The following is a 15,641-nucleotide window of genomic DNA, read 5'->3' as shown; positions in this document are numbered from 1 at the left end:
TTCTCCCAAAGGTGTCATCATTTATACCTCAGCAACCAGTTCCTCCCTAGTGACAGCTTCAGAACAGAATTCCTCTTGGATGAATCCTTCACCTTTTGAAAGATGAAATTATAATTCAAGCAATTTAAAAACAACAAACAAACCAAAATCAGCTACTTTGTTTAGAGCAATGCTGTGATTTGGTCAGATTTGAGCTATCCATATACTCCATCCCATTTGGATCATTCCTCTTTTTCTAGGTTCCTTATCAATTTCCTCTAACTCCTCATCTCCTTGCTCTTTCTGTCCATGCTTATGACTTCTATTTTTTATCTACCTAGTTTTTAGCTCCACTGATCTCTAGTCAAAGGACCTGAAGTTTCCCCATTCCACAACACCGAGATCATACCCTTTCCTAGATTTCCTTAAATGAAGATATTTTCTTCATTAGATACATGACTATACTCAGAAGATGATTTGAAATGAAAGAAAATAAAAGGGGTGGAGGTCAACATTCAAAATGCATTAATAAGTGAAAAGCATTGTAGCCCATTTGATACTTTTCCAATTCTAATGTCTCTTCTGGCTGAATACTAACCCTAATTGTCACCTGTGCCTAGAATGCTTTCCCTGCTCATCTCCACTTCCTGGTTTCCTCCATGTCTGCAAGAAGCTTTTCCTACTTTTTTTTGCAAGGGAATGGGGTTAAGTGGCTTGCCCAAGGCCACACAGCTAGGTAATTATTAAATGTCTGAGGCTAGATTTGAACTCAAGTACTCCTGACTCCAGGGCCACTGCGCCTCCTAGCCACCCCCTCCTTAATCTTCAACTCTTATCTCTGAAAAACCCCTAATTTATTCTGTAACTTGTTTCTTCACAGTTATTTGGTATATCATCTCCCTCATTAGACTATGAACTCTTTGAGAGCATGGATTATTTTTGTCTATTTGGTTACTGTTTAGTTGTTTTGGTATCCTCAATGCTTAGAATGATATCTGGCACATAGCAAGTCCTTAATAAATGCTACTTGAGTGATTGACTAAATGAAATATGCATTAGTAATGGAAGGAAAAAAAGGGATGAGGAAATCAATATATAGAAAAAGTTTTAAGATACTGAATACATTATTTCTTTGAGCTTTCTTACTTGTCAAAATTAGGAACTGCTCTGAAAACATGATCAGAGCAGGTATAATTGCTCAAAGGACTTGAGTTTTGAATATTAAATGGAGAGTTCTCAAGGTGATGAGCATAGTTGTAAACTGAAATAACCAGGCCAGAAGTATGTTTTATGCTCCTGACTTTGCTTTTGTCCTATTATTTACCCTTTTAGCAGCAACCAGAAGGCCAGAATTAATTGATCCACAAAATTCTATGCTTAATTTCTTCCCATTTTAATTGGTAGAAATTTATGAAAATGAGAGAACTGAATTACATGACATGACTAGCATTTTTAAAATTCATAATTAATTTACTTTGAGCCCTCTCATTGAAACAAAGGTCTTTTAAAATTCAATTCAAATTCAACAAATATTTATCTACCAAAAGCAATACACTGACTATACAAGAAAGAAAATACTGTCATTACTGCCAAAGATATATATTCCTTATCCAAGATCATACATTCTTCTAGGAAATATAACATGTACAAAAATGAATAAATATAAATTAATTTAAAAGAGAGACATCTGGAGGGATCACAATAGACCTCTTATATAGGAGGTGACACCTTAAGTTATCTTTTGAAGGAAGTGATAGGATGAGGAAGATGAGAAAGATGAGGAAGATGAAGCTTTCCCAATATAGACAATCAATACCTTTTGCAAAGGTATAAAGGTAGGAGATGGAATGTCATATATATGACATAGAAAGGTCAGTTTGATTGGAAAAAGTACATTTGAGAAGTATAATAATATGAAAAAAGGCTGGGAAAGTAAGAAAAGGCTAGATTATAGAGAACAATAGATACAAAACTGATGGCTTTGTAGTTTATCACAGAGGCAATGGAGAACAATTGTTTTATTTAGGGGAAAATTGTTTTAGTAATATCACAATTGGGTAAAGAATTGACTGAGCAAGAGACCAGAAGCAAAAACAACAAATAATTAGGAGACTACAGAAAATAGTCTAGATAAGGGATTGAATCAGAGTAGAGGCTATGTGAGTACTGAGAAGTGATAAAAGTGAGAGATAGTGTGTGTGTGTGGGGGGGTATATTTGCCAGGGTTGCTATATAGTTATGTCAAGTAATAGCACATTCTTCAAAGAATTAAAGAGGAAGATTAAAAAGATAATGGAAAGAAGTTCACTGTGTATGAATAGTCTGAAATAAATTGCCAATAAAAACTACAAAAGAGAAATGATATAAAGAACATCATTGGAGAAATTTATAACCAGAAAAAGGTTTAGTAAGAGACATGAAAAAAACAATGAGGCTTATAGATTCCCTTGGTATCCCTTGGTCCTTTGTCCATAGGTGAATTGACCCCCTGAAGAGGACTTAAATGGTATTGACAGAGGACAAAGTCAAAGTCTTAAAGAAAAGATGGTGTGGATGTATTATAATCTGTACCACCACAGGGAAAACTAGTATTAATAAGATCACAAAAACATCAAAGGGTTTTATTCAGACTTTCCTGCATCAGAGTCAATTTCATGATGCTTAATAGAGTTCAACTGATTTCCTTTAAGGGTAATTCTTTTTAGCCACTAACACTTTAAAAATATCTTCTGAGTAAATGGCATTAACAAGCAGTGAAGCAATGTGGCAAATTACATTTAAATGAATATATTATATGAAGAAGAGAACACTAAACAGTTACATTGAGTCATATTGTTAAGTCTCTAAACAAAATAGAAAATATTTATACCATTTCCACATAAAGTTAATATATGTGCATTATAAATACATTTTACTTTATGACTTTTAGTAGAAATGTATTCTAGGCACATCCTTTCACCAATTTTAATTTATATTGGCAATTTGTAAGGTGAGATTTCGTTAAAGACCAAAAGTAAAGTGTACAGGTGGTGTACATTATGTCAAGCACATGAATCAGCATATTTTCAAGGAAATATTATTTTAAAAGATTGAAATTCATACTGCAACTATTGAATATATCAATTTTAAAATTCATGAAGTATTCTACAATTTTCATTCCTTATAAAATATACCAGCTCTTACAGTTGATAATAGATGAGTATTAAATAACACTCACCTGGTATTAATCATTAGATTTTATGAAATTTTTTAAACTGTCTATTCCCTTTGGAGATTCAATTTAAGCTTTAATAAATTAAGAAGCTTTGTTGTATTTTGCATAATTAATGCATCTAACTGTCTTTAGTTTCATTCACTGCAGAAGCTAGTCTAAGAGAAAATCAGATTATACTTTTAGGGTTCTAAGCAAATTTATGCTAAATCACTGAAAAGATTGAGGCAAAGGATAAGAGCTTTCTCATCTTCCTTGCTCCTTTTCAGCAAGTTAGCACCTGAGAGTAACATAGCCACAATATGCAAAAAAGTGGGACTCAAACCAAGGTTGTCCTGACTCCAAGAGAGACCCTTTATCCAATACACCACAATACCTCTCATTTGAAGAGACAATTTATTTAAAATGTGTATGGAACAACAAACAATAAAAATGTCATCCTTTTTTATTCAACTATGACTTAATTTTAGCACCAGTAACAGAATAAAAAAGCAGAGAAATCAATAGATGCATAAATATTGATAGAGATACTTTATACTTATAGCAAAAGGAACTTATTCTACATTCAAATATCACAATTATTTATCCCTGATAGGAAAGTCATACAATTGTTGGGGATTGGGGATGGGGAATGATGCATTGGTAGCAGGCTTAAAGCAAGCTATGCTAAATATTTTGATAAATTGAAATCAAGTTCATATAAATTCCTTCAGAATCAGTTTATATGTGATATCCACAAACAGAAAATTGATAGAAGAAAAAATCAACTATTATATTTGTTTTTGAATTTTGTAGCTGTTATTGATTTTATTTCAGAGAAAACCACTAAGCTTAATAAATAGCACAATAATAATCCTATTGAAAATACTTATTTGAAATTCAGAATTTATTTCAAAAAAAAGAAAACCAATTTCTACTTAGTGATATTCCTACATGACTATAAAAGTTATGAAAATTCAAACTATGAAGTAGAATGAACAACTGAATTTTAGACCATTATTTTTAATCACTATCATTTTTCTTTCTCCTTCACTGAATTAATAATTTTGCAATTTAAACCATCACAGTCAATCAAACTCCTAGAAATACATACACACATACATATATGTATATATATACACACATACATATATATACACACATACATATATGTATGTGTGTATACACATACATACACTTCTGTCTGTCTATCCATCTCCCAGATCTCTCATTTAATCTTCATTTCTGCATATCCAAGAACCTACTGGACATTTTCAGTTAATGTCCAGCAAAATCCAAATTTCTCTTCTTTCCAATTTACTTATTACACAGAATCATAAAATGTTAAACCTGTAAAGAATCTTATAGGTTATCTAGATGAACTTATTAAAGGAGATTCTCATCCTATAAGTGAGAAGGCTGAGGCTCAGGGTTTGATATTAATTGTTCAAGTCATAGATATACTGAGTTATAAAACCAAGACAAAGCTAGACAAAGCTTTCTGACTGCAAGTCAAGCGCTATTTCTATGACACCATGATTAAGCTTATTATACTGGAAGACTTCTGCAACTCTCCATTTCCAGAATAACAGTGTAACAGACAGTGACTAATGCTTTGACACCAATTTTACCCTTTCAGTGGAGACTAATATTTCAAGTTATTCACTTGCAATGGACAAAGGGGGAACAGGCCTTTTTTTTTCAGATACATATAAACAAACTAAATTCAATAGCTATCCAAAATGTAATCAACATTTTATTTTACTCTTTGTGCTTAACTAATGAGCAAGATTAAGTACTTACTAAAACTCCTACACTTTCCTAATTTATTCAGGAAATTTACAAGTAAAATAAGACAAGGTCTTTGCCTTTACGAGATTTATAAACTTATTGGGAAAATAACACTTTGCAATCGTGAAACAAATAGAAAACAATCTTTCCCATACGATTGTAAAAATATAGTGTTGAGAAATAAGAAGAGATTAAATGATTAATTAAAGAACTTTGGCTATCAATTATTACACATATTTTACTCTTCAGAATGACTGGATATGCTTTAAGTTTCAAGAAGGCAATGGATAAAATAACAACAAAATGGTTTGAAAATTAAATGTGTTATTTCCCTTAAGTTCTTTATTGATGTTTATGAGTACCTCTAAAATGATTGAATATGTATGAATTTATATATTTGGAGGTGTAATGATGTAAATATGGTAGAAGTAATTTGCAAACTTGAAAGCACTATGAATATATTGCAATTAATATATGATTGGAAATGATACTTATATTTACAAAGTTACATGATATTATTATGAAAAAATGCTAATATCATTAATATTAATGATAATATAATAGTACTTAGTAGGAAAAGCAGTGTTTATATAGCACTTTGAGGTTTGCAAATTACTTTCAAGATATTATCTCATTTTATCCTCTCAACAGTTTCCTGGGCCATAGGTGCTATTATTATCCATATTTTATACATGAGAAAACAGAGCCAAACAAGCAGTGATCTGTCTAGAGTCATTCAAGTAGTATGTATCTGAGATAGGATCCTGACTCCAGGCTCAGGAGCTGGATGCTTCTAATTAATATTGGTGAAGCTATAGATTGTTCAAGCAATTGCAATAAACAATTTGGAATTATCCTTTTTTGAAAAGTAACTAAAATGTCTAACTGCTTTAACACAGTGATCCCATTGCTGTTCTAAAGGGTCATATCCAGAAAGATTTTTTATATTTCAAAGTTTGCAAAACAACATATTTTTAGTAGCAAAGAATTAGAAATAAAATAGATATAATCAATCAAGGGATAACTAGCAAAACTGTGGTTCATGAATAAAATGCAATTTTATTGTGCAATAAGAAATGCTAAATTACAATAAATTGGAGAAACAAAGGAAGGCTTTATGAACCAATGCAGAAGTAAATAAGCAGAATCAGGAAACGATATGCATAAAAGATAAGCAATGCAAATGGAAAAAACCCTCAAAATAACTGAATTTTATCATAATAATGATCAAGGAAGGCTCTGAAGCTGAGAGGAGAAAATGCCCTTCACTCTCCTTTGCCTAGGTTTGTGTCTGAGTACAGAAAATTGCAAAAACTCTCCAACACTGTTCATATATAATCAAGTTTTTCTAATCATACTTTTTTCCTTTTGATTTCTTTATGACAAAGAATGAGGAAGGAAATATATAGTCAGAAATGAAGTTCATGTAAATACATAAGATATTAATAACATTTAAAAATAAGTGAATTATTTTTGTTGCATATACATATATTATCAACCAGAATAATTCTGCTAGCATGCTAATATCCTTTTTTAAAGGGGAATTTAAAAAATTAAAAAATTAAAAAAATAAAGGAGAATAAACTCATAGGTCCCCTTACTTTGTTTTGCTATCCTTTTTGCATAGTATCATAATACATCTTGGAAAATAATTAGTGTGACCAAATACGAGATAGCTAGCTAAATTAAAGAAGGTAAAGTAAAAATGCCCACAAAGATTGTATGAATGTATATGATTCTTTTTCTTGCCTAAGGATAAAGAAGAATTTGACAAATGATCAAATATTTCATATCAAGCAATCAACTACTCTTTATTAAGTATCTACTCATTGCTAGACCCTGTGGGATAAAAAGGAAGGTAAAAAATAATAGTCCCCAAGTCAAGCTAAAGGTACTCACAGTCTCTTGGGGAAGATAACTTGCAAAAAAATTAATAAATCAAATATATGCAGGATAAAATGGGCAAAATATGTAGTATTTTCTCATGCTGTTCTGGATTCTACGTTTTACTCATTTTTCCTTCTCACTGCTGATTTATCTGCTTTATAAGCTGGGTTTTTATTCATGTTTTCTGACTTGAACTTTTGGTTTTTGAACCTTTCTAAAGTACTCCAATTCACTTATCTCTGGTTTCATTGCACATTTTTTAGGCCCTTCTCCCTTCAACTGCTGCACAGATCTGAGACTGTGATGGCTGGGGGTCCTCAGTTTTCATGCTTTTAGGGATAGTTGAAACAGTCAAGCACCTGCCAGAGTTCACTTTTAAAATCTACTTTTTACTTCTGAAGTTCATGCCTTCAAGGGAAATAAGAAATGACACCAATAACTGGGAACCTAAAGTATTCATTTTCTTGCTTGGAACTTTATAATCCATAGAGACATTTTCTATGCATCTCCTGGTAATATACATACTTCTATGTTCATTTTGGTAATATATAAATTAATTAAAATAAAGTTAGTCACAATATTATACTGTTTAATAATGAGACAATAGCAGGAAACAGTTTAGATTTGATCCCTATTAACTAAAATGCATTAAACTCTACAGCTGTAATTCTGCAGAAATATAAATCTATCAGAAATGTCTCTTGGTTGCAGAAATATTGTCAAGAAAAGGAAGACTTTCATCTGCAGAATCATAAAATTTCTTAATTGAAAACACACCTGTGAATACTGCTATTTAGTACACTAATGACATAAGCTCTAGGTAATGCAACTTTTCAAGAGAACATTTTTCTTCATGGTCCAAAACCCAATGAGAATTTTCTAAAGCAAGTTTATATCTACATAAGTTATTTGGAATGAGATATCTACCTAATGTTAATTTCTTTTTGCTACTGAGAATGTTATGAGTCAATACTTAAGATGAATAATTCAATTTTGAATTACATTAAGAATTGCATATTTCCGGGGCGGCTAGGTGGTGCAGTGGATAAAGCACCAGCCCTGGAGTCAGGAGTACCTGGGTTCAAATACAGGCTCAGACACTTAATAATTACCTAGCTGTGTGGCCTTGGGCAAGCCACTTAACCCCATTTGCCTTGCAAAAAATCCTAAAAAAAAAAAAAAAAAAAAAAGAATTGCATATTTCCTAGAAAAGAGATGATTCATTGGGGGAGACAGCAAAGAATATGTATCAGTCAGGTAAAAGTGAAATTTAACCAATAGTGAGCCCAAGTGGTACAAACATCAATTTCTATAGAAAAATAATATAACCACCTTGGAAACTTTGTGGAGGATTTCTGGGAAAACATGACCCAGAGTTGCTCAGGATGAAGATTTGGATGGGTTTTAATCTGTACTATAGGAATAACTACAGATGAGATTACAGATGCACAGAGGTAGTAAAGATGTAGTTGACTTCTCAGACTAGTGATAATCATCTTTTTTTTAAAAGAATAAGGCAAATGTTAAAGGCTTACCTGAGAACTAATCATACGTTGAGATGAACGAGCAATATTCGCAGGCAGACCAAAAAAACTAGGTTTATCATCTTCTGGTAGCTTTTCAATAACAGCACAATAGTCCTAAATATAAAAATAAAGCACACCTTCAGGAAAGTCTGTTCTTAAATCTAGTAAAACAGTGAAAAAAAATCATTACAGGAAATTCTGCATAGCTGATGGGTCTCAACTCATCCAGCTATTCTGAAAAACAATTTGGAACTCTATCCAAAAGTTACTATCTTGTGCAGGATTATTAAAACAACAAAGCCACTAGTAAGTTGGTAACACAAAGAAATCAAAAGGAATAGAAAAAGGAACTTATGACAAAGTTATATAGTTGTTATTTTTGGAGCAGCAAAGAACTTGAGATTGAGAGAGTGCCCATCAATTGAGGACTAGCTGAACAAATGTATCTGAATGTAATGGAAAGCTACTGTGTAGTAAGAAATGATGAAAGGAATGGTTTCAGAGGAACCTAGAAAAAATTATATGAACTGATAAGGAATGAATTGAATATAACTAGGAAAACAATTCACCCTATAATAATACCATTGAAAAAGACAGAGTACTTCAAAAAACTTAAGAACTTTCATCTTAATACAACAACCAACCATGATTCCAATGGATTCCAATGATAAAAATATTACCAAGCTCCTGAAAGAGAGATGATGGACTTTGGATACAAATAAAACATTTATTTTTTAGATAAGGATAATGTGTTTATTTTTTTTTTTGCTATACTACAATCAACTATAACAAGAGTTTTGCCTTTTTTCTTAACTAGGGTGGGAGTAACTGGGAAAGAGAGGAGAGGTTTTAATGCATTAATAAAAAGAAGTCTAACAATTGTATCAACTTATTGTCATAGATAATAACAAATGTTGAAATTAAAAAGGATCAAGAGATAAAATTTTAAAACAAATTAACTCTACAACAAATTACAATAAAGCAAAGAAAATATTTTTGTTCTGTCTCCAAAGTTCATACAAGGTTTTACTTCCTTAATCCATTTTCCTTCCTTCTTTTTACTTGTTTAAGAAAAAAAAATACAAAGAATCTACTTATAATTCTCATTCTAATGATTTAATTCAGCATACCTAATACAAATTCTCCCATTCTTTTTTGTATACTTCTGCTTGATAATGATTATGGTTCTTGAATGCTATGTATTTATTTAGCTATTCTATAATTCTGGAATGTATTCATTATTTCTAAATTTTCACAAATACCACGGCAGCAATTATGAATAATTAATATAAAGATTTCCTTTATATGAAATTCTTGAAAATGAGTGAAAGAAATATAATTTCAGAGTTTAAAGTTACAATAATTTTTCTGGCTTTATTTCCATTTTAAATTGCACTTAAATTTTGACTCTCAAAAATATCCTTCTAATGATGTATTAGGCATACCTTAACATGAAATTCTGATCAATTTTAAATATATTTTGTCATTTATGGCATGAAATGTGATATCCTAAGTTTTTCTTGCTTTACATTTCTTAGATTATGGAATATAAGCAATTTCTATGAAAGATTAGCTGGGTTTTTTCCCTAATCCTCATCATCCCTAAATAGGATCCATCTCCAAAATAGGAATTATGTGTAAAATCACAGCAATTTCAGGTGTCTCCATGGTCTAGAACAATTCTAATGAGGTAAAAAAACTTAATAGACTAACAGCAAAGAAAGTTAATCTCTATCAAATAAATATTACAAGACCTGCCCAGACTCACAGAGTCTATATTTGAACTCAGATTTTCCTAATTCCAGACCTAGCTGCACAGGATTATCTCTGCTACCCCTCTATCTCTGCTCCCCTCCCCCCTCCCCCCTGCACCTCACATACCACCAAGTGCCAAGGATTTGCTCTTGCTAGGACCTAAGCAAAAGCTCAGACAGAGCAGAGAACAGACACAACTGGGCCAGGACATGTGTGTGACTAGATTTTATTCCATTAATCTGAGGGAATGCATCCAGGATCCAGCTAGGGCCAGTTCTAGTCATCCAGAAATCACCTAGAGTAAAGGCTGAAGTTGGTGAAAAGAAAATTGTCCAGCAAGGGAGAAGGCTGAGATAGTTTTGTTGTTCAGCCATCAAGGAAATGACAAACAAAGGGGAAGGAGTTAGAAAGTAAGCAGGAGGGGAAAATTTTCAGGGAAAATACTGAAAATACCAAAGATGTCAGGAGGAAAACAAATTTTTTAAAGACTTTGAGAATAAGCAGAGACATCAATTGGAAAAATATTAATAACAAAAGGAAATATGACCTCCAAATCAGCTCAAATAGTTCAGACATCTAAGAATTCCATGTCAAAGGAAAATAAACCAATACCCAATGAATAATAACCTTATGGACTCCCAATGTTCTGAATGGTCTAAAATGTTCTGAAGGGTCTAAAAGAGAAATGAGCATTGTGAAAGAAGAATTTATAGTCTGCATAGCAGAAAAAAATTGGAAGAATAGAAAAACTTAAATTCACAGAGGCAAATCTCAACAATGAAGCAAAAGAGAGGATAGAATGATTGGGAATGCAATTTTTAGGGTGAGTGCTAAAAAAAAAGAGAAGCAAAAAACAAGTTAAAAGAAAATAACTCCATGTAAGCAAAACATATTCATCTCAAAGATAGGATACATAGAAAAAAATTTAAGTATTATAGCTCACCCAGAAGAATATGACAAATTGAGAAAAAATTGATCAATGTAAAACATAATATGGGAAACTGCCATGAACTTCTGAACACTCAACACTTTCTGAGCTGAAAGAAGTTTGAGCACCTTTACAGGTACCTCAACATTGTATACAGTGAAAGAGCAATGGCTCTCTCAATCAAATTACCAAAAAAAAAAAAAAAAAAGAATTTTACAGTGCTAGGAAAAATAGTAGCAAAATTCATCTTGAGAAACAAAAAGTCAAGTATATCAAAGGGATTAATAAAAAAATGCAAAGGAAGCTGATCTAGACATACCAGATCTAAAACTACATAATAAAGTGATAGTCATCAAACCTCTCTGGCTAAGAGAAAATGGCTAATAAATAGAGAAGTCCATCAGTGGATTAAAGAAATGGTAGTAAACAAATATAGTAATCTACTGTTTGATAAATCTAAAGACTCTACTTTCAGGGATAAGAATTCACTAGTTAATTTGGAAAACAGTATGGTGAGAATTAGGCAAAGACTAACATCTCACAGACTACACCAAGATAAGGGAAAAATGGGTAGAGGATTTAAACATTAAGGTGTACAAGGAATAGTCTATCTGTCAAGCAAGAGACAGAGAACAATATAAACTGCAAAATTTATGATTTTGGCTATTTTAAATTAAAAAAATATTTTGTACAAATAATAAAAATGTAACCTAGAATGGAAGAAATACAGAAAACTGGGAAACAATTTCCATAGCTAATGCTTCTGATAAAGGATTCATTTCTAAAATATATGGAGAAGTGGGTCAAATTTATAAGAATATAATTCTCCAATTGATAAATGGTCAAATGATACGAACAGATTTTAGATGAAGAAATTAAAGCTCATTGTAGGCATATGAAAAAATGCTCCAAATCAGGGCGGCTAGGTGGCGCAGTGGATAAAGCACCGGCCCTGGAGTCAGGAGTACCTGGGTTCAAATCCGGTCTCAGAAACTTGATAATTACCTAGCTATGTGGCCTTGAGCAAGCCACTTAACCCCGTTGCCTTGCAAAAACCTAAAAAAATGCTCCAAATCACTAATGATTAGAGAAATATAAAATAAGATGACTCGGTGCCACCACACACTTGTCAGATTGGCCAATATAACTAAAAAGGAAAATAATCAATGTTGGAGGGGATATGGGAAAACTGGGACACTAATGAACAGTTGGTGGAGTTATAAACTGATCCAATCATTCTGGAGAGCAATTTGAAATATGCTCAGTAATGAGCAATAAAACTTTTGATACAATAATATCACTATATGTCTGTGACCTAAACAGATCATAAAAGCTTCAAAACATTTATAGTAGCTATTTTTGTGGCAAGTAACTGGAAATAGAGGGGATGTTCATCTGTTGGGGAATGGCTGATCAAGGTATTGTTTATGAATGAAATGGAGTAATACTGATCTGAAAGAAATTATGAGTGGTCAGATTTCAGAAAAATCTAGAGAGACTTGTATGAACTGATGTTGAACTGAATAGAACCAAGAGAACACTGTACACAAGAACAGCACCATCACTGTGAAATGATCAACTATGATGGGCACAGCTCCTCTCAGCAGTTCAGTGATCAAAGACAATCCAGAAATATCTGTTAAGGAAAATGTCATCCATATCCAGAAGAAAAAATCATGAAATGTGAATGCTGAGTAAAGCATCCTAGGTTCACTTATGTTTTTCCTTTCTTTCATATGATTGTTTTCCCCCTTGTTCTAATTCCTCTTTCACAAATTGATTAATATGAAATGTCAAACATGATTGTATATGTACAACCTATAACAGATTGCATGCTGCCATGCGGAGAAGGGAGGGAAGAGAGGGTGGAAGAAAATGTGGAACTCAAAAGCTTGCAAATGAATGAATGCTGCAAATTATCTTTGCATGTAATAGAAAAATATGTAACAAAAATTTAAAAACAATTGATAAAAAGACATGAGTACTAGTTTTGAAATCAGAGACCTTGAGTTCAAATCCCTCTTCTGATGATTACTACTTGTGTGACTTGGGGCAATTATGATAAAGCAATTATTAAATTATCACTATAGGCCATGCATGGTACTTGGCATTGGTGATATAAAAATGATGAATGAAGACAGTCCTTATTCTTCCAAGAAGAAAAAAATTTCATTTATCTACAGATTTAGTTGCCTATCATAATTATTGTCATTATCACCATTATCAGCAAAAGATGTTAAATATCAGGAAATTGTGGGAGTGGTGGAGGAAATCAGTTGTTTTATTGAGTTCTTTTTTTTAACTATGAATAAAATAAGTGATATAATAGATTAATGTCAATTTTACTCTTTCAGGGAATCAGTATTTAAAAATGTAAATAAAATATGTGTACATATAAATTTATATATATATATATATATATGTTATAGTAAATATATATGTTATAGTAACATGATAAAGAACTATTTTTACTTACCAAAATGCTACAGGAATTAGGTAGAGTTATGGAATATGGAAAAACACTTTTCTTATGCCTTGGATCTGATCTACTAATCACTGAAGAATTAAAAAATTGTTCCAAATAAGATCGAAGGACTCTGAGATCAAAAAAGTTATCTATACGGCCTCCATAAATAGCATTTTCAAGCAAACCATGTACAAATTCCCACTGAACATCTTTAGTACCTGTCAATTAAAAAATACATACAAAAACAATTTAATTAATTTTTTTCTAAAATCATTAGGTATTTAGGTGCACTTAAAATATTTCATATTATATCAAGAAACTTTTCTTTAATGAAAATCTAAGAATGGTTATAAGCAAATTCTATGAAAAACCTCCTGGAAACAAAAGTAGTATGCTATAGTTACTGGAAAACAAGGTGAATAATATACAAATAATCCTCCACTGGGAAAAAAATGGTCTCTTCACTTTCATATGTCCAAATGGTAGAAAGTCTATTAAGTAACAGGAATACAATACAGTGGAAACTTTTAAAATTTCATTTATATGACTATAATTTATAGTTAATTTTTAAATTTAATATAGTTAAATAATAAAATTATTATGTTCCCTCAATAGATACCAGAATGAAAAAACCCATTATTATGCTTAAGAGGTAGCTGGAAGCTTAAGAAAATGATAAAAACAAACAATGTTCATAAGAATTCAGCATTGATTTTAATCTTGGTATTTCCAATGTAGCTTCTGATTACAAAAAGACCTAGAAACAATTATTAAAATTCCCTTAAGTATATTTTGGAAGAATCACCAATAAAAAGAAGTACAGCCATAATTTCATTCCTAGAAAAAGTAAAAATAGGCTGCAAGGGAATTAAAAAGGGGTGCAACAATTTTCTCACTAGCCATTTGCTCTTTGTAGCAATGACAAAAGTGCCTCCAAAGTAGGATTCCAAAGTGGGATTTGTCAATGTCTTTCCTAAATCAATATTCATATTTCTAAATACACTTTAAAGTTGGCTAAATGATAAATCACTATTTGTTACCTTAGTTGAACCCCCCAAAATAAATGCAGCTTTAATAATTATAATATAATAGTTCTAGAAAGACAGGTTATAAGACAATCCTTGTGAATCTGGCTTCAGAATAAATGTCTTTTATTCTTATGTCTTCATCTATTTTTTAAAGATCAGATTTTACTTTATTCATGTATGCAGAAACTCAAATGTGACAGTTTGGCTTTTATTCTATTTTGTTTCTATTTAAGCATTTAATTCAATAGTTATGCATTTTATTTACAAAAAGGAACATTGTCTGACTATATAAATATGCTGTAGGAGTTTTCACTATTTGAATTTTGTACAATTTTTACGGATTGGGTAATATATGAGACCAGTAATCATAAGTTATTGTTCTATTACTAATTCTTTGGGTTCTCTTCGGCAATTCACTTAATATTTCTATGCTTTAGCATCCTCAGCTTCTAAGTGGACAAGCCAAACTTTCCATAGGTATTCTTTGGATGAAATTAGGTGGTGATAATTTAAGCTTCTTAAAAGACATTAAAAAGTATTAATCAAGTAAGTCATTATTATATGTCCTCACAGAATTCACAGGGCAAGTGTTTTTAAATCATAATTATAAAATTGAAAGAGGCAAACCCTCAAGAATGTCCTAATTACTGCTTTGAATGTCAAATCTTTTTTTAAAGAAAGATTTTATTTATTTTGAGTTTTACAATTTCCCCCATTCTTGCTCCCCCCCCACAGAAGGCAGTTTGATAGTGTTTACATTGGTTCCATGTTATACATTGATCTCAGTTGAATGTGATGACAGAGAAATCATATCCTTAAGGAAGTATAATAAACTATGACATAGTAAAATAACAGAATAATATAATGCTTTTTTTCTAAGTTGATGGTAATAATCTTTGGTCTTTGTTCAAAGTCCATAATTTTTTCTCTGGATAGAGATGGTATTCTCCATTGCAGATAGCACAAAACTGTCCCTGGTTGTTGCCCTTGAAGGGATAAGCAAGGCCATCAGGGTTGATCATCGCCCCCATGTTGCTGTTAGGGTGAACAATGTTTTTCTGGTTCTACTCATCTCACTCAGCATCAGTTC

General features: G+C 31.7%; 1 protein-coding gene across 1 annotated transcript in view; it reads right to left on the bottom strand.

The window, feature by feature from the left end:
- LOC141508186 (cytoplasmic dynein 2 heavy chain 1-like) overlaps nt 1-15,641 on the bottom strand; it is a 203,033-nt gene that overhangs the window by 133,567 nt on the left and 53,825 nt on the right. Inside the window, exons 11-12 of the mRNA XM_074216569.1 lie at nt 13,533-13,741; nt 8,383-8,487 (exon numbers count right to left, since the gene is read on the bottom strand). Coding sequence (XP_074072670.1) covers nt 8,383-8,487; nt 13,533-13,741 — 314 coding nt within the window. The remainder of the gene's footprint in view (nt 1-8,382; nt 8,488-13,532; nt 13,742-15,641) is intronic.

The sequence above is a fragment of the Macrotis lagotis genome, chromosome 1, assembly GCF_037893015.1.
Source record: "Macrotis lagotis isolate mMagLag1 chromosome 1, bilby.v1.9.chrom.fasta, whole genome shotgun sequence".
Classification (NCBI taxonomy): domain Eukaryota; kingdom Metazoa; phylum Chordata; class Mammalia; order Peramelemorphia; family Peramelidae; genus Macrotis; species Macrotis lagotis.
This window is presented reverse-complemented; position numbering and strand designations above follow the sequence as displayed.